A 21926-nucleotide genomic window follows, 5' to 3' on the forward strand; every position below is an offset into this window, starting at 1 on the left:
ACGGTGTGTCGATGTATTCATTTCGTACATGTCCGATATGCAATGTCAATCCACGCACGGGTCAAAATCTAGTTATAACTGTATATCCGCTTTTCAAAGTCTAATTGTCTCTTTGGGCAGGATTTCATTGAATACAGTATTAGAGGGAATGCATCATCGCCGCCCACAATAACAAATTGTAATTCCAAATGACAATCAGGAAGTGGATTGGGAGGTGGCAAATTCAATTTGCTCCTTTCTAATATTTGCAAATTGCCACTTTTATTTGCTCTGCATTTGTCCTAAAATCAACTAACAAAAATTTGTAACCAGCGTCTACTAAAACTAAAGGGTAGATAGGTAGAACCACTGTCTGTTGGACACTTGATTAAAACATGTTTCCCGTCTTTAGCTCCAATGCAATGGGGAAAGTCCTTTTTTTCATTAAAAGAATTAGCAATACGCATCCAGTCTTTTTGCGGTTTTTTTGGAATCTGAAGTAAAATCATGTGTTATATATTTTTAGAATTACAGTACAATGGCATCGATTGAAGAATCGAATGAAACGTGTGAATATGAAGATGTTGAAAAAAGAGAAAAGAATAAAGAAGACTGGACCTGTTGATATTCTTAACAATTTTAAGATTAGCAATTCAGCAAGCATATCAGCGACTGGTATCATAGAACAAGAAAATGAAGATTGCCTTCGCCAAATATTTGGCAAATGAATTTGGAAACATTTAATCTCAACGCATGAAAAATGAATTTACATTAAAAATGCAGACCATTATTTTTGAAGCCCAAAGCAAAATGATTCAACACATGTACAACTACGGATGTCTCTTCAAAATGTACAACGTACACCCCTATGGAACCCTTGTGTTTACGATACGAGGAAATGGTTCTAAAAATTTTTGAAAAGTAAGTACATGGTAGATGACTTGGCATGTCTCTGGTATTATCTTGAAAACAGTTGATTTAGGAAACAGGTACATATACTCAATATAATTGACAAGTGTAAGGTTATTCGTTACCCTTTTTCACAGTAGTTTTGTGTTACGAAATAATAGATAATTCAAGATTAAAACGTGTTCAATAATTGTTTGAAACCTACACTACGATTATGCAAATGAAATATTTTACGAAAATTTTTCAGTGGCATTCGATTTCCCTCGTTTTCAAACTCGGAACACTGTATCCGAGTGTCGAAGTCCGATAAATCTAATTTGTTTACCGGAAAGAACATCCCTCGATATAGTAAAATGCCTATTTAGTGGACGATAGCAAGTTAATTGTCCCCTTCGATAACAACAATTTCACTCGACTTTGCCTAGTGAAATAGTTGCTGTCTCTGGGGACAATAAACTTACTATCGTTCTTACAGCCTATTAATAGATATACTATATTTTGTTTGAATATTAAAATTATAACCACATATATAACAATTACAATGAACCTATCAAAAGGTACTATACAGAAGATACAAGAGCTTTTAATTCGTTTAATCTTTCTATATTTAAATAATTGAGGTCCAATCCGTTCCATATTTGAATCATTACTAGACAGTGCTACATAAAGTTAAGTTGTTTTTAGTTTATACCAATTACCCATTGTATATTTTTAAAAGGTATTTCAAACTAACACCATTTCATAGTAACATATATTGCAAAACATATATTAAAATATAGAATGTGCAGCAGTCATCGTTATTTTCAATCTAAGTCAAACTACTTCACTGATTTTGTTACAATCCTTGGGAAACAAAAACATACTTGTTAAACGTACTTCTTTCACTAGAGAAGGCTAACATGTTATGATACTACAATATCAAAACCAATAAAAATGTAGTAACAAACCAGCTTCCTTTTCCATATTTGATCGGAGGTTGACGTTCGAAGTTATGCTATTTATACTTTTAACCAATAAAAATATAGTAACAAATCATTTTCCTTTTACATTTTGATCGGAGCTTGACGTTGGAAGTTATGCTATTTCTACTTTTATCAATAGTTCTAAGTCCTTTACTAGATAAGATCTTATAATATCTACGAATTTTTAGAACATGTGGGATACGGGTTTTCAAAGGTTCAACGTTTTATCAACACAATGTTAAAGGATGTTGGCATGGTGGTTATCCCCATCTTCCCCTCCAATGACGGCATACATTCTGGGTTCTCTGGTTTTATCTTAAACTTTTGTAGAAATCTGGTCAAGAATAGAAAGAGTTCCATTTTGGCGAGAGAATCTCCAAGGCATAATCTTCGTCCTGTTCAGGTAAAAAATTGTATGACGTTATTTCAAGACATTAAAAAACTTGTCGACATTATAAATATGTGTTATAAAAAGGTTACCTGTTGAAAAAGGAATAAGTTTTTCTTTCTGCTCTCCATTACATGTTCCCCCATTGTCCAAAAATCGCTCTGGTTTGAATTTGGTAGGTTCTGGAAAGATTTCAGGATCCGTCATTACAGAATCTAATACAAAGAACATGAATGATCCCTTGGGAAGGTGGTATCCTTTATAATTAAAGTCTTCCTTCGGGGCATGGGGAAGGCCAAGGGGAAAAAGATTTGCATGACGTTGAACTTCCAAAATGAATGCTTCAACCAATGGCAGTTGTTCTTTGTGTTCCATCGTAGGTTGACTCTGACCGATAACGGCATCGATATCATCTCGGAGTTTTTGTTGCCACTCAGGATGATGAATAAGGAAAAGGAGGGACCATATTAATGTTGTAGATGTTGTCTCGGTTCCAGCGGCAAAGAATTCTCTTACGCTTATTTTGAGCTGTTCATCTATGAAAATAGAAATACTCATAAAACAATCAATCAATAATAATACTTTACATTTAACAAAATTTCTGAATTTCTTATGCATTATTTATTCTTACAAGTGTTAAATCAACAAGCACTTAGGATTCTTTCTTATGATATAATTTCTTTTTAGCAAATGAAATACCTGTAAATGTTGAATTTTCTTCTGTCTCATTTTGTTGTAATAGAAAACCATCTATAAAATCATTTATGTTGTTTCCGTTAAAATTTCTCCTATGCTCTTCAATTATTTCACTTGTGAATCCATCTATATCAGCAAATAACTTTTGCACTTTAGCGAATCTTGACATTGGTAAATGACGAAGGATAGGAAAAACAAATTCAGGCGAGGACCCACTTCCAGTTGTAAACAATTTGTTCAGCAAATCGATTAAACGTTTAAATTTTGTATCATCATATTCAAACCTGTTTCCAAACAACAGGGAACAAATGACGTTAGACACGGATGTATTTAAAATGTTTTGAATATCAAAAGGTTTGTTTTCATATTTCTCTAGTTCATCCATAAGACAATCCACCTCCTCCATGATTTGACCTTGGAGAGAGCGCTTTCCGAATCCGAATTTCCTCATTGTTGTCAGCGCAAAAGTTCTCTGTTCTTTCCACAGTGGACCAGATGACCACACCAAACCTGTAACGGCAAACTCGCCATGTTTAGTGAAAACAATGTTCAATATTTGGTTGGTGAAAATTAAGATCTCAAAAACAGGTCCAACAATTTTGTCTAAAAAATACAATTTGCCTATAATTATACATACGTATACAACACAAAGTCTCATGCATACATTGTGTAACTTTACGTTTAATTAATAATTTATACTTTTATCTCGTTATCGATAGTCTGTATTTGACAAAAACTTCATTTAGAGAGGTGGAACAAAATCCCACAAGATCAGATGCATCAGTGATACAGTATGTAAGAACACCAAAGAAAGAGTCTAAAGATAAAGTATTGGGATGGCCACAAGATTGTGAATGAGTAAAGAAGATCAGCAAAGAAGAAATGATCAAGGTCCCTGCTTTAATTGACCATTTTAGTTATTTTGTCTACTAAATTTTGAATATCAAAACAATAATTGTAATCTGTTTAACATTTTCTGCTACTTGCTTTGAAAAGTTAGCAAAATTGCCAAGTAGAATTAATATTTAAAAGTACATGACATTACATTTGAGTAATACTACCCTTAAAGCTGACATGATTTCACATATACGAATTAATTTCCTTTTATCTCTAACTACCGCCATATTATTGATTTCTATTGCTATGTTCATCGCTACACATCCCCTTTCAAAGGCCGAGAGGACTAGTCATGCTTCACGGCATTCATGTATTTCATCCATCCGAACACGTTTCATTAAACGGAATGATTTGACTGTTATGATACTGTTACACCGTCGCACATCCGAAACCTCACGCTGTCGCAGATCGTTCAGTGACAGCATGAACTTCAGAAAACGGAGTGTTTTTGTAGATACTGATAAAAACGATGTAACGTTGTTACTTTCTTGGATTTACTGCTATTTATTTACTATGTCGATGAAGTGCAGCCGGTGTCTACAATATAATGTAGTAGAGGTTATGCACTCTGTATGAAGGACACACGTATTCGATGTGCGCGCAAAGTATACTAGCTCAATTTGTATATTAGAATGTGCAAGATAATACAAATAACTTGGAAATTATTTAAAAAAATAAACTCTATTTTATCAGGGACGTATATACTAGTATATACGTCCCTGATTTTATCTTTTATTAATTGTAGTTTCCATATTTATACAAGCCGCGCAATTCCGCGGGTCTGTGTTGATTCGAGTTTTGAGTTTGTACATGCGTTTCTGTGGGATTTATGTAACGATTGTCCTAACTAAATATGAACTTATAAGTTCTTATAACATATTTTAATATTGAAAAAGTTTTCTGTAGTTTGTCTTTTCTATAAATAAACTACACAGATTGAAAGTAAACCATTTCAACCGAAGATGTGAACTTGTATGGTTATTAAATATTTTTTTATGAATACATATAAAGCGAGGTCATCCCTCTTTACAGTAATAACTAGAACTGTCCTAATGGGACTAATACCCCCGCAAGGCTAATTTCAAATGAGACAAATAATTGAATAATAAAGGTTTGGAACACATGCAAAAAAAAAATTCTAGAATTGTAAAAAAAAAAAGAATTTGTTAACAAAGAAAAATTAAAATAAAAATTGTCAGAATTTCACTGTAAATACATATCTATAACAGTAATACATTTACAAATGTATGTATCTAATGATATATATATTTTTTGATTTAATTGATTTAAAGAAATACCAACAAAATGACAATAACCCCTCCCTTTGCAGTAAATGGAAATACCGGTAGCCAAGCAATGCTCTTCTGTTGATAAAACTCTCAATATCTTTCTAATAAGAGTCTTGACAGATGCAATTAGTTGTTTCAAATTTTCCTCACTTTTTCCTATGGCACAATGGAACTCCATATCAGAAAATTGATCCCATAGGACTATGATTTTCTTTGATGAGCTTGTTAAATTTAATAAACTCCCAAAACATTACCATGATTACCATACTATGTAAAAATGAAAATTTAATACATGTATTACAAACAATTTTAAAATTGCCAAAACACTACAATCATATCAGTAATTTTGAATTTCATTTAAATTAATGCCCAATAGGGTCACTTCATCAATTTACTTGGCAAATAAATTTAAACAACCTCTAAAAATAGTTGAACTTCTATATCAATAATGATATTATTTCCTTATAATGATAGAACTTTTGGTTTACATGAAACAGTTTTAAAATAGCCCCAAAACCATCACCCATTTTACAGATTATCAATTTCCCCTAAACACATGCTCCATCTGAACCATGGCTCAGATAATGGCTCCCTTGGGACAAATGAATTCAGCCACACTTGTCTTTGATGTTCTTATTAGCTCCTAAGAAATTATCATTGACAAACAAAAACTTTGCATTGTCAGTTGATAGAATACTTATAAAAAATATTTTTTTTATTAATTAAGACATAAAGTAAAAAAAAACTCCATCTGGATGTATTTATATAAGGAATAAGGAGTCATTCTTTGAGTATTATGAGGTGATAATTTTGGTCGGGGCGTAATTAAATCCAATAAAGCCCGAAGGGCTTTATGATAGATTTGATCACGCCCCGACCGAAATTATTACCTCATAATATTCAAAGAATGATTCCTTATTACTTATATTTATATAATTTTAAGCCATCGTACGATTTAATATTTAAATATAAATAAGCAAACCCCGCTGGCGCCTCAATTTGGCGTCATTTGAATTATGGGTTATATAGTACAAAATCGATACGTAGTGTTATCACAGGCAAAGACACTGGAAAATGTAAATATATAAATATATTTTAGAGTGTTTTCTATTAATAAATTAATAAAATCTGTAAGGATTACCTCCCTTACTTTTCAACATTAGTGTACAATATATAGAATAAGGAAAATGAAAACTGTCATAAAATCATTAAATCTTGTCTGATCTAAATAAAAATTGCAGGTGCGCATTTTCAGATGGTGTTCAACATATGTACAAATTTTCAAACTGTTCCATGCAGTAATAAAAAATTCTATAGGGGGGACAAAGTTGCGTCTACAGACAGACGGACAGACGGACGGACAGACAGACGGACGGACGGACAGGGTGAAACCAATATACCCCCCTAAACTTCGTTTGCGGGGGTATAAAAACATTCCAGTAAATGCGAGATTTTCAAAAAATAAAAAAAATCGGGTAAGAAAAGCAATCTAAAGCCATTTTACTTTGTGGCCTAAAATATCAGTGCTCCATTGCTGTAAAAAAAAAATTAGGATGGATTTCATATCGAGGAAATCGTGAGTATTCTTACATTGATCGCAAGTCCAATTCCTGCTTGCTTTTGCTTTTAAATTTTGATCTTGGGCTCTCGGCACGACCATGAAAACTACGGAAGGTTGTACCAAAATTTTTACACCTATGGTAAACAAATATTTTCGGGAAAAAAAAGATATTTTTGAAATATAAAATTCAATGCAAAATAAAAAAAAATGATGAGAAGGATTTGATGTCAGAACTAGATTTTTATACAAAATGAATCGAATTTTGAACGAATAATTCTTGGTACGCCTTAACATAATAACAAGATGATCCATATTTAATACCGTAAGAGGCTTCCGTAAGAAATCTGCTGAATAGATAGTTTATAACTGGATTTCAGTTAAAAGCAGCTGTAAATATCAAAGTTTGAAACAAACGTGTAGTAATTAAGCCCTTATTATTATTAAAATGTGAAAATATTCGACCGCATATTCTTCTGCTTAAAGAAAATAATAATTATATAACAACGCAAAAATGTGTCAAAATCTTGCATTTACGGAAATGTTTTTATTACTGTAAAGAGGGATGATCTCGATTTAGCGAGACTGTCTCGCTATAGGGGAATTGTTCACCACCTGTTAAATGAAAGAATGCAAACTATCTGTACATTTCCCTTTGTTGAAAACTCCATTCACTATCGTTAGCATCCTCACAATGTCAGGGGTCCTGAGTCCACTCGTGTCCGTGGGACACGAGTGGACTCAGGACCCCTGACATTGTGAGGATGTATCGTTAGAGGTCGGTCTGAAAATATGTCTCCATGTTTGACAAGTAATTCTCGAATATTGTCATAGCCATGGACTGCAATCATCGGTTTGTGGAAGGTCATTATCGTATAGATGTCACCATATTTCTTTCTGAGTTTTCTGTGAGCTTTTACAGCTTCTGACGGCTTGACGAGTCCAAGTCCAACATTTCCGATGATGGGGTAACATGTCGGCCCTTGTGGCAATCCCTTGGGTCGTCCCGTATATCTCCAAATCAGAGCGATCAGTACAACCACAATGGCTACCATCACCCACATCGTTATACAATAGAACAGCTGTTGTTATTTAAAGTTGAGTTTTGAATTCAAACTTGGCAAACATGACATCAGTTGTCCCTAAATTTAGTTTATAAAGTATGCTTTCCGTAGCCTTCGTTACACATATTCACCTGGATGTGTTCTATGGAAGCTGATAAGTGCTATATGTATTGTATTATTTATATGCAATTAATGCAATGTATGCAGAAAAAAACCCGACAAATATTATTCAAGGTATCACACCAGTAATTGTTTTCGTTATATAATTTTATGTAAGAAAAAAAATCGTAAAAAATCGAAATATTTTTCTCGTGAGAAAAAAAATACATAGCAGTGTTCTGTGATGCCTTACTCATTATCTAACATCTAAAAATGGGCATGCAATACGGCAGTTTCTCAAGTTTTCTAGCTGCGAACATGCATACCCCCAAAACCACGTGTTTTCAAGCTGTTTGTAAACAGACTGCGCGCACCCCAGGAAGTCGGCCAATAATGCCTTTTAAGAAATAGTTCCCGTTAAAAGTAAAATCAAATATACAAAGTACAGAAATTTCCCTAATCAAAGATATTAATTTTATTAAAATCGAATATGCAAAATGCGGGCAAAAGAAAAAAATATTCCTTATAAATATATGGAACTACAATTGACTAAATTCATTTTCATTGGTCGATTACCGATTTGATACCTATATCAAATACAAAAGACAAAAAGGCGGCAATTTATGCAATTAAAAATTATTTATATAAAGTAACGATGGGATAACAAAATCACGATTTTTGTATACAAGTACACGAATAAACTGCGAAAGAGAAATAGAAATATTATCCGTAGTTGTCCCTGAATTCACTGTTTCCATGATTTTCGTTACACATATTCACCTCAGTGTCTTTATGGAAGCTGATAAGTGTTATATAGATATTCTTCATATGCAATTAATCCAATGTATACATAAAAAAACCACACACAAATAATACTGAAAACAAAAGACAGAAAGACAGCAACTTATAAAACTAAGAAACTCTACATATAAAGTAACGATGGAATAACAAAAGCATGATTTTTGTATTCAAGTACACGAATAAAACTGTGAAATATAAAAAAAAAAGTACTCGAAAGTCAGAGAGAATTAACAATTCATCTATACCCACATTTGTTTAAAACACTGCCTTATAAACGACTTGGTATTCTGTGGAGAAAAACAAAATCTATAGACGTGAACAAACCAAATATCAGAAAATTGTATTAAGAAATTGAAAGGAACGATTGCAAATAACAAAGTAGCTGATCAATAGGGGCGATGAGTTTCCCGGAGAAAAAAAATCACTTTTGATAATCAAAGTTTTTTTATAGGCGAAATCTCGATAAAGTATACATCTACTTTCCTTACTAAATTGCTTTATTAACAAAATGAAATATATAAGATAATGCAATTAAAAATAATTTTTGCCTCATTAACTTTTTTGATCAACTGTTAGCATTATCTGTAGAACCATAACGGGACCCCCCCCCCCCAAAAAAAAAAACAAAAAAAAAAAAACAAAACAAAAAACAAAGTTATTATCATTTATTGATTAAGAACCCCAAAATTCAATCATATAGATATAAAAGTATAACCATAAAAGATAAACAATATACATGAATTAATTAACGAAACAGAAAATTAAGTGTCTTCCCACGATTTCATCCGCTTGAGGATACACTCAAAATTTGCGTCTGACCTAGTTAAACAGTATAACGGTAACAATGTCGTTCAATTTGATAACGATGAGGAAATTTAGACTATAGCCACCATCAGAATTAATACTTTTAATAAAAAGCGTCGTAACAGGTTTTCCTCCCCTCTCCTTAATTCAGCGTTCCAATATGCAGATAAGGCAGATGTACCACTACTGAATCACATTAGCTATTAAATTTGTTACATAAAAAGTTTAAAATCAAAGATTTTTAAACTTATCTATAACAATCTTGTTAAAGATAAGTTTAAAAATCTTTGATTTTAAACTTTTTATGTAACAAATTACCTCGGCATTTACAAAGGTTGCAAATATATACTTCTACGATTTTTTTTTATCCCCGGTACCCTTGCGTCACTTTATGCCCAATTTCGTATTCCACGATTCCAACTCACCATATCCAGTTAATAACAAATTTCGCTGCACAGTGAAGGTTATTAAAAGCAATCTTATGTTTTTCCTTTCTTTATCCATTCATCCGATTAAGATAACAACTTTCATTCAATGTTTATCGATTAAATTCAGTCCGATAACTCAGTATAAGCTAAATGCACGTCTATTTTAATGTTGATGATGTTATTGTTGTGGATTCCTGCTTCCATTACATTATATACATTTTTATGAATAAAACTTTACGTTTTAATATTTGAAAAGGTTTTATTTAATGATAAGAAATGAATTTAATTACAATTCTTTCGATCGAAGTGCATTAATGAAGTTCTCCGGTTAATGTTTTTGATTGATTGTTTAATTTGGAAACTGGTGTTATTCATTTATAACTTTATGTAAAGTGTTTTTATTAGTACTTGTAGACAGTATATTTTTTGTATTTCTATACCAAGTTGATATAGAATTTTTTTTGTTTGTGTTAAATAAATACACATTGAAGTTCAGGTATATTTTAAAAACGTGTTTGATAAGATGGCCGCAGTTTGTAAATTTTCCGAACTTGAGACATTCTGAAAATTAGCCATTTGTTCAGAAAACTAGCGTTTGACAAGGATAACGTTGAAAGGCTTAGGCTGGTTTGTTAAGCCAAGAACTGGTTCAAGTGAAGGCAGACAATTTGAGTTCTCTGGTTTTAACTCAAACTTTTGAAGAAATCTTGTCACGAAAAGGAATAGTTCCATTTTAGCGAGGTATTCCCCTACACATGACCTTTGGCCTGTTAATATAATAAACAATAATAATACATGTTTAATATTTCTGTATTTTCGAAAAAAATATCATCTAATGAAATGCTATGCTGTCGACATATATTACAATGATAAAGAATTGATATTTTTCACCTGTTGAGAAAGGAATGAGCTTTTCCTTCGGCTCCCCAGTGCATTTTCCATCTTTATCCAAAAACCGCTCTGGTTTGAACTTTGAAGGCTCTGGAAAGATATCTTGATCCATCAACACAGAATCTAATGCAAAGCAGACGCAAATTCCTTTTGGAAAATTATATCCATTGTAACAGAAATCTTTTTTTGGAGCACGCGGAATTGCAAAGGGTGCAATATTTGCATGGCGTTGAACTTCTAAAATGAAAGCTTCAACCCTCGGTAATTGCTCTTTGTGTTCCATTTTTGGATGACTCTGAGCGAGAAGCGCATCGATATCTTCTCTGAGTTTTCTCTGCCATTCGGGATGATGAATTAAGAACAACACTGCCCATCTTAAGGTTGTCGCCGTAGTTTCAGTTCCTGCGCCAAAGAATTCTCGCACGCTGATTATGAGCTGTTCATCTGTAAAATGGAAAAATGTAAACTGAAAAAGATAAAAATAAAACCCAGGGGAAATGAAGCTAAAATATACCTATGTTTAAACTATACAATTCTGACATATCTCTGATAAGGAGCCAGATACACAATTGGATTCACGTGTTTCTATTGAGATAATAAAAAAGTAGTATATCGCTACACACTTTGCTAATTAAACACGTCTGCTTAACTTGCTATGGGTTACCTGTAAATGTTGAATTCTTTTTCTGTGTCTGTTCAAATAGAAAACCATCTACATAATCATTAATATTGTTTTCGTCAAAATGTCGCCTGTGCTCTTCGATTATTTCTTTTGTGAATGCATCAATATCTCGGAAACTTTTCTCCATGTTGTGAAAACCTGACCCCGGCAGAAAGCGAAGCAATGGAAAAACGAAAGCTGGTGAAGATGGATTGGTAGAAGCAAACATTTTATTTAGCAGTTTAATCAAGTTCTTGAATTTGGTATCATCGTGGTCAAACCTCTTGCCAAACAATAGGGAACAAATAACATTAGAAACGGCGGTGTTTAAAGCGTGATGAATGTCAAATGGTTTGTTTTCAAATTTGTCTACTTCGTCCATAAGACAATCTACTTCTTCCATGATTTGACCTTGCAAAGAGTGTTTCCCAAATCCGAGTTTTTTCATTGTTGTCAGAGCAAACGCTCTATGCTCTTCCCAAACTGGACCAGAAGACCACATCAAACCTAAAACAGTAGCATAAGGGTTAAAGGCTTTCAATAAAGTCGATTTTTTAAAATTCTTATTTCATTATGTGTGAACAAAGAAGTTTTTACAACAACAAAAAAATGAATGATAATTTGATATTTCAAGTGGTATTTAAAACTTACAAGGCCTTCGTGTACACACAGATGTAAATGACTTTGCAAAACTATATACACGAGTTATTCTAAAGGTAGGGATAGCACATGCATACTGATTTATTAAAAAAAGAAGAGGAATGACATGCATCATCAGTTGAAAGAAAATACTAGTATTAAGAAGATATCAGAAATACAAACTCAGGTGTTTAGTAAAGCAAATAAAATTTGAAATGATAGTTATACCTTTCCCTTTGTTAAAAACTCCATTTATAATTGTAATGGGTCGCTCCAAAAACATGTCTACATTTTTTACCAGTAATTCCCGAATATTGTCGTATCCATGAACTGTTATCATCGGTTTGTGGAAGAACATTACAGTGTAGATGTCACCATATTGCTTTCTGAGTTTCCGGTTGGCTTGTACCGCATCTGAAGGTTTGAATAGTCCAACATTCCCGATGAAGGGGTAACATGTCGGGCCTGGAGGCAATCCCTTGGGTCGTCCCGTATATCTCCAAATCAGAGCGATCAGTACCACTACAATGGCTACCGTCACCCACATTTGAACAGTTCGTAAAGAGAAAACTTTCTATGCACAACTAAATGTAAATGTTTACAGTCTTCCTGTCTGGCCGATGTTGTGCCTTGATAACAAATTCCTTTATGCTTGAAGTATGCCCGTTTCCTGATCAAAAGAAACTAGGTCATGTGTTATAATATTACGCAGTTTAAAATTCGGCATACTTAAATTAAAGTTTTAAAATAAATAGATATAATTAATATAAAAATCATCTACATTCTCTCCTTTACCTTTTTTATTTGACATGCATATTCTAATTCTTTGACGTTCCTTAGCTATCATTCTGATATATTTAGTATTTCCTTTCATATATATATTAAATACAAATAAAGAACATACAATAAAACAGCTCTAACTAACGGTATCATAATATCGGTAAATGTTCATCTTTGTTTTATCATCTCCATCATTTTTCCTATTTTGAATAGGGTTCTCTTTCTTATATTTATTTGTAGATATATACCTGAACCAAAAATGCTGTGTTGGTTGATCCTCATTGTTAAAGTAATTCATGAATACCGCACTTTAATTTCAAAACATTTTTTAAAAAACCGTTATTCAATTCAACACCCAGCAACCCCCCCCCCCCCAAAAAAAAAATATAAAAAAGGTTTTAAGGTTTTTTTAATCAAAAAATAGAGAAGTATTCTTTCGGGTTTTTCAATCGAACGTTTTGAGAAGGAGAAGAAATATTTCAAATTTTTAATGTGGAAATGAAATTATCAACTGCTGGATAAAAGATTTTAGATCAAGGGCGTTAAATTTCATAATTTGATGAAAAATAGGAAGAACTTACCCTTAAAAAATTGTCGGGATAATGTTATTATGATTTTTTGTAAGGTGTGTTTACAGTTTTAGATGAACGTGGATATATATCAAAGCTTTCATGTCATAAAACCAGGTATCGTTGTCGTAAGTATTGTGAACCAAAGAAATTAAATAAAATAAATCTCATTAAACCTTTAAAAGCAATAACCATAAGCAGGAACGTATATACTAACGGGATGGGCAGCTTCTACATTCGCCATGTTTACTTCCCATGCTATCACGCGAGCCTTGAAAAGTTTGTAAAACTATTTTAAAAGCAATCTGGTTAGACCATTGTTGGCGAGGCACTGTACTCGAGAACTTGTGTCTCAATTTGTTAAAAGCACCGGATGATTTACCAAAGATCACACATGTGTTTTCTTTTAAAGTTTATATTTACAAGCACTGCGATTGGATCAGCTACTCGCAGCTGCAGCCAATCATAAAACGGAGCTCGTCACCGAGTTGTCGCAATGAAATCCGCCAAGGGTTTATGGGGAGCAAAGTGGACCGAAAACCCTTGGCTAGCGAAGATGGATTTTGCATGGTGAATTCGTAATCATTGATTTCCTTTATCAATTACCATATCACTGCTAGCTTAATTGGTTTTATCGAAACCAACTGAGTTTATTAAACTAAAATCTTTTTAAATAGCATATGTATATTGCCTATATAAGTTTCACTGATTTTAATAACATAAAGTTACAATTAAACCACCTTTAATTTCTCCAATTCCTTTTAGAGTGCACGAAATTATTTCAATGTATGGTTTAATTTGCTTAAGGAAGATAAATGCTTCTGATCAAGGGCATTGTAAATTGGGTTGATGTTCTTTCTTTCACTTTTAAATTTCAAGTGTGTCATACTAATATTGGATATGAATACAGAGTTCTTTAATGTTGTCGACAATGTCATTACCAAATGCATTCTTCTATTTATACTGATTTATATAAATGGGGTATTGCATGTTTGAAAACGGTATTATCTTTGTGTGATATAGGTTGTTTATTCAATCCATCATGACAAAATTTGAATGGTAATTTTGTAAATGTAATTTAAAGGGTACCTATTGCAAGTGGAAAAAAAAGTATAAGAAATGTTGCTTATTACCAATTCTATACGGATATATTTTATGATATATTAATATTTATTAAGTTAGCTGTAAATTAACTACTCTTATGAGTGTCTAATTTACAGCCAAAACAATTTTGTCTATTTTATCAACAAAATTACAAAACGATTCATATAAAATACTCAAGACTGTTTATCTGTATTCAAAAAAATGAAACCTTATTTCAAAGGATTTTTAAACGATCAATTGCAGCAAACTTTGAAGAATATTTTCACATTTCTTGCCCAGTTGCTTTTTATTTGTGCAGTCTAACTCGAAAAATCCCACAGTAATGTTGTAAAATAAACAATTGAACATGCTATGCAATTTACCGAATATATAAAAATACAACAAAGTAATAAATGCTTGCAATCCCTTATGTATAGAAACAAGATACAATGCCAGGTGAATGAATATTTATGCATTTCGTTCATTTCTATATTTATTTACTATTGAAGTAATTTTGTAAGTTTTGTTTGCAACTTGGCTTTGAATTACAATTTTAAACGAGCATTTACAATCAGAAGACAGGTGTGTAAACAAAGTATATGTCTTACCTTTATACAAAGTGTGGGAAACTGATCAACTTGCTATACTTTATTATTACCCTTAGTTATCAACATAATAGAATGATACAATAAGTAAGTCTAAATTAGATTAATACAAACAATATGATTTCCTTTTCTCATGAGTCAGATGTTATATGCAAATGATTCAATGGTAAGCAAGGTCTTAAAGGGGCATGGTCACGATTTTGGTCAAATTCTGTTTTTTCTATTTTTATTATTGAAAATGCTTTAGAAATGCATTTCTAATTATCAAATGAAATTTGAGAGTCATTCGTGGAGTTAAAAGCAAGATACATGGCTGACAATTCTTTGTCATGTAAACAAGGCTCGTGCCCTGTTTTTATTTACATACGATCAACATGCCAGTAAAATATTTTTAAACCTGATCATGATTTGTTGATCTTTTTATTTATTATAAGCAAAGAGTTTCTAATTCTTAACACATTCATTTTTGTCTAAAATTAGAATTTTCACTGTAAACAAACGCTTTCTTTACATAGCAAAGAATTTCAAGCTCTAACTTGCTTATAGTTCAACGAATTACTCAAATTTCGGTTGCCTATTAAGAATGCTTTATTGAAGCATTGTAAATATTAAAATCGGGAATTTTTTTTTGACTAAAATCATGACCATGTCCCTTTAAGTTTATGGTAATCAATAAAGGGCGAAGTTTACAGTATTCAACCTATTAACATTTAAGTCAACCAATATTTAAAGGAACAAATAAGCATACAAAGACGTCCACATCAAAGATCTCTTTGCATGTTATTTTGGTCATACAAAGAATTTTAGACTACATGCCAACACACTGAAATGTGGTGATAACGAACAATGTTCTAAATCAAAAGTCCAAAGGAAAACACAGAAATCAGGAGCAGAGCAAACATGGACCTATAAAAAAATTAAAAGGCATGATCAGGTGCCATTGAGGAGTAAGCATCCTCTGCTGACTAGACCACCGAAATTTCATCACAATATCGAACTGGAAGCAAACATAATAGGTCCGATCATAATTTATAGAATAAAACAGAATTTAAGGTGCATTCTTTAAAGATTTTTTCTGAACAGTTTCTATGCATGTAAAATAACTAAGGTTATCCGAAAATATGTATCTTTAATCTTGCCCGTGTAGGTTGTAATGTATAAAGTATGTCTAAGAATCAAGCAAAAAATCCAGGAAAGAAAAACTCATATAAATAAGCACATAAATAGAGAAACACACAAAATACGTAAATAATTTCAAATTTTAGTCTTTAATGGCACATAACACGGAGGTTAGCCTCATTTTCTTCACACGCCTTTTCAGAGTAGTTTTAGCTTTTTTCGGTCATTTTTTTTCAAGCTGTCCTTTCAAGGAAATGAGCAGGCAAAAGTTATTTATATAATCAATATCGAATGGATTAATGTGAATAGATAAATATAGCCAGAGAATTTTAAAACAACAGTGTATGAAATAAAACCGGAAGCCTATTTTGCATTATTTTGGTGTTAAAAAAAATAAGAGTTGGTTGTTTAAGAGATAAATGATTTCCTTGGATACCTGGTTAGTAATCACTTAATAAACTAATAGACGTAGAGATGCTGACCCAGCAGGTATCAACGCAGGTCAATAAGGCATTTCAGAGCGGTCGTATGCCAACCATATGAATACAAGTGTTCGAAACTTTGCCAAACTTTTCAACCTATAAAATGTGGTAATAAAGGAAGATTTTTTAACTTTTGACACCCATTCAACTTAAAAGATAGTGGATACTGGGTCGTGGATTTTAAATTATGACGAACAAAGATTAACTTTGTAAAGGTGATAAGATGATATAAAAAAAATATACATCGCATAAAAACATTACAAGGATACCGTTCTGTCTCAGATATTATCGTGCCCTTGTCAAACAAGAAGAAGAATTTACCTTACTGTTTTGACCCCTGCAGAACCCTACATTATTGTTCATAGATGTCCTTTGATTCATTAAATGAACTACAGCTAATTAGTTTTTCTGCGTCAAAAGTCTTGCTTAATTTTTGCTGTCGTCCTTAATGTTAATGTTCAACACTCTGAGTATCAGTTGTTGAATTATCACCCCCATCTCTGCACTTTAATTAACATGCCAATAGCCCGTTTGTAAATATGGGTCTTTTTTGGGGTACTCTCTCTCTCTTACATTAATTACCCCTACCCCCGCGCTCATATCTGAGCAAACTAGTAATATTGATATAGTAATATTAAGATATTTATGTAAAATAACTTGTTTGTCAATCTTTGAAAAATGAGTCAAGTTCTGTTTTAAAATAAAAACATTCATAATCTTTCGTTAGAAATCTAAATGTTTGTAACTCATAAAATGGATTGAGAAAATTGAATCAAATTTTTAAAAGATCCCATAAAAGGTTACAAAATCACGCTGACAATCCATAACGGTTCAAATTTTGCCAAAACAAAAAATATGTCACTTTGGATTATGTATATTTACAATAACAGTTTGAACTTAAGATGACTTTGGAGTTTGGCTAATATTTTTTTCAGAAATTTATCAAAAAACTTTGAACCCTTCGAAAATATCAATTATTCTCTTCCAAATCCTGACATTTTATATATGACCATTAATAAGCAAACGTACTTTACTTTCAGTGGTAAGAATGACTTAAGTGGGGGGGGGGGGGTACATGTATTCAGAAAAAATATTAAATTTAATAACATGATTAATTGGCTGAATATAAAGAATCTTTTCAAAAAAAAATAATTGAGAAAACAGTTTATTGATAAATTTCTTTTCCAAGATTACAAATGACTTTCACATTTAGGGTGACACGAAACACCATAACGAAGTCAGCACTCAATTTTTAAAAAAAAAAACTAAAGAGTCTAGAGGGTTAAATTAATTACCTACTATTCAAACCTTTTTCAAATCAGTTTGTGCAAAAGCTTTCTCTATGAGAGCTTTGATCGTGAACAAACATCAGCTAAACCCAAACAGACCGTCCCGCATACAATATGACTAACATAAATAGAAATAGAAGATAAACTTGCTAGATATTTTCATCGTCCTTTTTGTAATGTAAAAAAGATTATCCGTATATATGTAGCGCTGGCAAATAACTGTGAATTTCCTGTTTGAAAGCATTAAATGTTTAAACGAAATTAAATTGATAAAAAAAAATTACTAGAATAAAGATATGTGATTTTAATAAAAACCGATAAGAAAATATTAATCAAATACAATTTAAAAAAATAAAATAACAGGATTCACTTTTTATAAAATACTATCGTTTAACAAAATTAATTTTAAAATCTTTTGGCATATTGGTTAATCCCAATATTGGTTCAAGCGTAGGTAATCGTTCTGGGTTCTCTGGTTTTATCTCAAACCTCTGTAAAAATCTGGTCAGGAAAAGAAAGAGTTCCATTTTGGCCAGGGATTCCCCTAAACATGATCTTTTCCCTATGAAGATAAATCAACCAGAAATCTTTCAACATCTTAACTTCTATACTTATCAGTCTGAAAAAGAAAATATTTCAGTCACTGAACAGATAGTTATATAATTACCTATTGAAAAAGGAATAAGCTTATCTTTTTGCTCCCCCTGGCATTTTCCGTTTTCGTCCAAAAATCGTTCTGGTTTAAATACGAAAGGATCTGGAAATATTTCTGAATCCATCATAACAGAATCTAAAGCAAAATTAATGCATGTTCCTTTTGGAAGAAGGTATCCATTATAAATAAAATCTTCTCTGGGAGTATGTGGAATACCAAACGGTGCGAGGTTTGCATGGCGTTGGACTTCCAAAATAAAGGCCTCAATCCTTGGCAAATTTTCTTTGTTTTCCATTGTGGGTTGATTCTTGCCAATCAAAGTTTCTACATCTCCCCTGAGATCTTTCTGCCATTCTGGATGATGAATCAAGAATAAAAGCGCCCATCGTAAAGTAGTAGAAGTGGTTTCGGTTCCTGCGCCGAAGAATTCTCGTACAATGATTATGAGTTGTTTGTCTAAAGAAATGCATTTAAGATGTGAAAACTCCCCCAAAAATTATAAACAACAATAAAAAGGTAAACGTTGACATCATACATTTTTATGAAACGATCAACGCCTTTTCCCGTTTGATTTTTTAAAATCAGTGAATTTTTTTTTTCGTGTTTAAATCACTCTTAATAGAATGGAAAGAAGCGTACTTCTTCCTTTCGCTTTCATAACGTCTATATTAGATTAGTTATCATAGAATTACCTGTAAAGGTTGAATTCCCATCGTGGGTTTGCTTAGTTAAAAAGCCATCAACAAAATTATTCATTTGGTTTTCCTCAAATTTTTTCTTGTGCTCTTTAATTATATCTTCAGTGAATTCATCTATATCTCCAAATATTTTCTCCATATTGTGAAAACCTGACCCTGGTAAAAAGCGAAGCAATGGAAAAACGAATGCTGGCGAAGATGGATTGGTAGTAGCAAACATTTTATCTAGCAGTTTAATCAAATTCTTGAATTTGGCATCCTCGTGGTCAAACCTCTTGCCAAACAACAGGGAACAGATAACATTAGAAACGGCGGTGTTCAAAGTGTGATGAATATCAAATGGTTGGTTTTCAAATTTTTCTACTTCGTCCATAAGACAATCTACTTCTTCCATGATTTGACCCTGTAAACAGCGTTTTCCAAATCCCATCTTACTTAGTGTTGTCAAAGCAAACTTTCTTTGCTCTTCCCATAGTGAACCTGATGACCACATCAAACCTGAAGCAATAGTATGTACGTCAAAACCAGTCTTTACAGTATTTAAACATTTTTCTCCCATGTTTGATGTGACACTTCTAAACAGCAATGATTGGAAAAATTTCATTTTGAATGTAGTATGACCTGTGGTTAAGTTTAAGAGTGGATTCTAAAAAAATGCAATTAAGATTTGAACTTGTAGATAGGTTTTTCATATTCAGCACAGTTTATGATTCTCTAAAATAAATGAAACTAGAATTTAAGCATATTAATGGGCATAGTGAAATTTGAGTGATAAAAGATAGAAAAGGATGAAAAACATTAATTTAAGTAGATCTTAATTTTTAACAAAAAATCAAAAGTAAAATTTTAAGCGGAAGACGTGCATTCTATGGACGCAATTAACCGACTCTGAAGTAAAATTTCGGTTTCAGTTTCTATTTTTCTAACATCCAGGATGTCGTTTGTTAACTTGTGAGATGAAAATATGTTGGCGTTAAATTTTAATGACAGAATTTTTTCAATTGCTATACAATTTCATATTATAATGAATAGAAAAACTAATTTCAATAAAGAGAGAGAGAATAAATGTGGCTAATATTTGCATACCTTTCCCTTTGTTGAAAACTCCATTTATTATAGTTATTGGTCGGTCTAAAAACATGTCTACATTTTTAACCATTAGCTCTCGAATATTGTCATACCCGTGAACTGTAATGATCGGTTTATGAAAGAACATTATGGTGTATATATCGCCATATTGCTTTCTGAGTCTCCTGTTGGCTCTTACAGCTTCTGATGGTTTGAAGAGTCCGACATTTCCAATGATGGGATAACATGTCGGTCCTGGAGGCAATCCCTTGGGTCGCCCTGTAAATCTCCAAATTATTCCTAGTATACAGCATATAGCTACAGTGGTAACTTTTTTCCACATATTTAATTCCCGTTATTCTTTCACGAAAAGATCTACTACTTTTCTTGTTAGAGGTACACTTGATTTATACAAGGGGTATAAAGAACACGAGTAATATATTGTACCTATGTTGTTTTTAACCAATCGTTTGGCTTAGAAAACCTGCTTGAATAAATTTTCTTACAATGTTTGAGCTGGCTATAAATGGCTATGAATAAGGTAGATCAATACCAACATTAATGACGCATAGCTGAGTTGTCTGTAAATATGATCGCGCTGATTTTCTTGATGACCTCTCTACATGCTCTTCAATTGCAACAAGAAATACAATGAAAAGGTTACACGTGTCGTGCAAAAAACCATTAAAAGAGTAACATATTTATGTATGCTGGTTTTGTCTTTTGATACTTAATAATTAACCTTAACCTATACATTTGAGCTTAGAAGATTTACACTGATCTTAGAAAAAGATAACGTGGTTTTTTTTGTGTTAACTAATTTACCTATTTGGAAAGGCACCACTGTCCCTGCTCGTGTTGGCAGATAACCCCGTATAAATGAAATGCTGTTTATGGCCTTAATTCCGATACAAAATACTTTTAAGAAAGATTTTTGAGAATCACGCGTGGCTGGAATTAAATCATCAAAAGGTAGCTTGCAAACACAGTAAATGCCTTAGTAGTGCTGAAGATATGAACGAAGAGAATTAAAGTTATTGATTTGAAACCTGTACAAGAAATAAAACTATCAATCGTAAAAATATTTTTCTTGTGCGCACTGTGAAAAACTTTAATAAGCATAAATCATACAGGATACTTAAAAGTATACGAAATAATATAAAGGTTTAAATCAGAATATTGAGCGTATAGTATATATAATGTAATATATTTGCTGAATAGTTTTAGATAGTGTCATATCTAAAAAGAAAAAAACCTCAGAGTTTATTAATGTGTGATGGAAGAAGGTTGTCCTCTGAAAAATGGAGGGAAAAATAGTAAACATATTAGAATTGACAAAAATAGACAATGCATAAAAAATCTAGTTAGTCTTATGAGGAGCTATAGCGATAACTGAAATTCAATTTGTTTCGTATGAATTTGTCAAAATTGTGGTTCATGTTTGCATTTAGCTTTCACGCGTTCATTTTTACCGAAATAAAGAAAATCAATTAAGAATCTTTTTTCAGACCTG

The 21926-nt window shown here is 32.2% G+C and overlaps 2 protein-coding genes across 3 annotated transcripts; both read right to left on the reverse strand.

Moving 5' to 3' along the window:
• Positions 1-606: 606 nt before the first annotated feature.
• Positions 607-21449, reverse strand: LOC105333836 (cytochrome P450 2C23). 2 transcript variants are annotated; one of them, XM_066068903.1, is made up of 4 exons: positions 20432-21410; positions 2938-3444; positions 2331-2774; positions 607-2245 (listed from the first exon to the last, which is right to left on the reverse strand). In XM_066068903.1, the coding sequence occupies exons 1-4, from the start codon at positions 20754-20756 to the stop codon at positions 2067-2069; spliced, it is 1455 nt and encodes a 484-aa protein (XP_065924975.1). In that variant the 5' UTR covers positions 20757-21410; the 3' UTR covers positions 607-2066. The 2 variants fall into 2 exon arrangements, with proteins under 2 accessions (XP_065924975.1, XP_034330114.2); XM_034474223.2 differs by lacking the exons at positions 607-2245; positions 2331-2774; positions 2938-3444 and adding exons at positions 15679-18554; positions 18660-19103; positions 19340-19843 and having other exon boundaries at positions 20432-21449.
• On the reverse strand, positions 9293-12741 carry LOC105333815 (cytochrome P450 2C44). The gene is made up of 4 exons (XM_011436998.4): positions 12294-12741; positions 11430-11933; positions 10766-11209; positions 9293-10641 (listed from the first exon to the last, which is right to left on the reverse strand). Exons 1-4 carry the CDS (start codon positions 12610-12612, stop codon positions 10463-10465), a joined length of 1446 nt encoding a protein of 481 aa, XP_011435300.3. The 5' UTR covers positions 12613-12741; the 3' UTR covers positions 9293-10462.
• Positions 21450-21926: the final 477 nt, after the last annotated feature.

Source organism: Magallana gigas, chromosome 8, assembly GCF_963853765.1.
Source record: "Magallana gigas chromosome 8, xbMagGiga1.1, whole genome shotgun sequence".
NCBI lineage: Eukaryota > Metazoa > Mollusca > Bivalvia > Ostreida > Ostreidae > Magallana > Magallana gigas.

What these genes read in the sequence shown, in the direction of transcription:
- LOC105333815 (XM_011436998.4), bottom strand. Translation starts at nt 12,612, where the DNA reads ATGTGGGTGACGGTAGCCATTGTAGTGGTACTGATCGCTCTGATTTGG. An exon ending in AGTTTTTAACAAAGGGAAAG is followed by an intron (nt 11,934 to 12,293) that starts GTATAACTATCA and finishes CTACTGTTTTAG; the next exon opens with GTTTGATGTGGTCTTCTGGT. An exon ending in GCTCATTCCTTTCTCAACAG is followed by an intron (nt 10,642 to 10,765) that starts GTGAAAAATATC and finishes TTATATTAACAG; the next exon opens with GCCAAAGGTCATGTGTAGGG.
- LOC105333836 (XM_066068903.1), bottom strand. Translation starts at nt 20,756, where the DNA reads ATGTGGAAAAAAGTTACCACTGTAGCTATATGCTGTATACTAGGAATA. An exon ending in AGTTTTCAACAAAGGGAAAG is followed by an intron (nt 3,445 to 20,431) that starts GTATGCAAATAT and finishes TTGCCGTTACAG; the next exon opens with GTTTGGTGTGGTCATCTGGT. An exon ending in AGAAAATTCAACATTTACAG is followed by an intron (nt 2,775 to 2,937) that starts GTATTTCATTTG and finishes CTATTTTCATAG; the next exon opens with ATGAACAGCTCAAAATAAGC.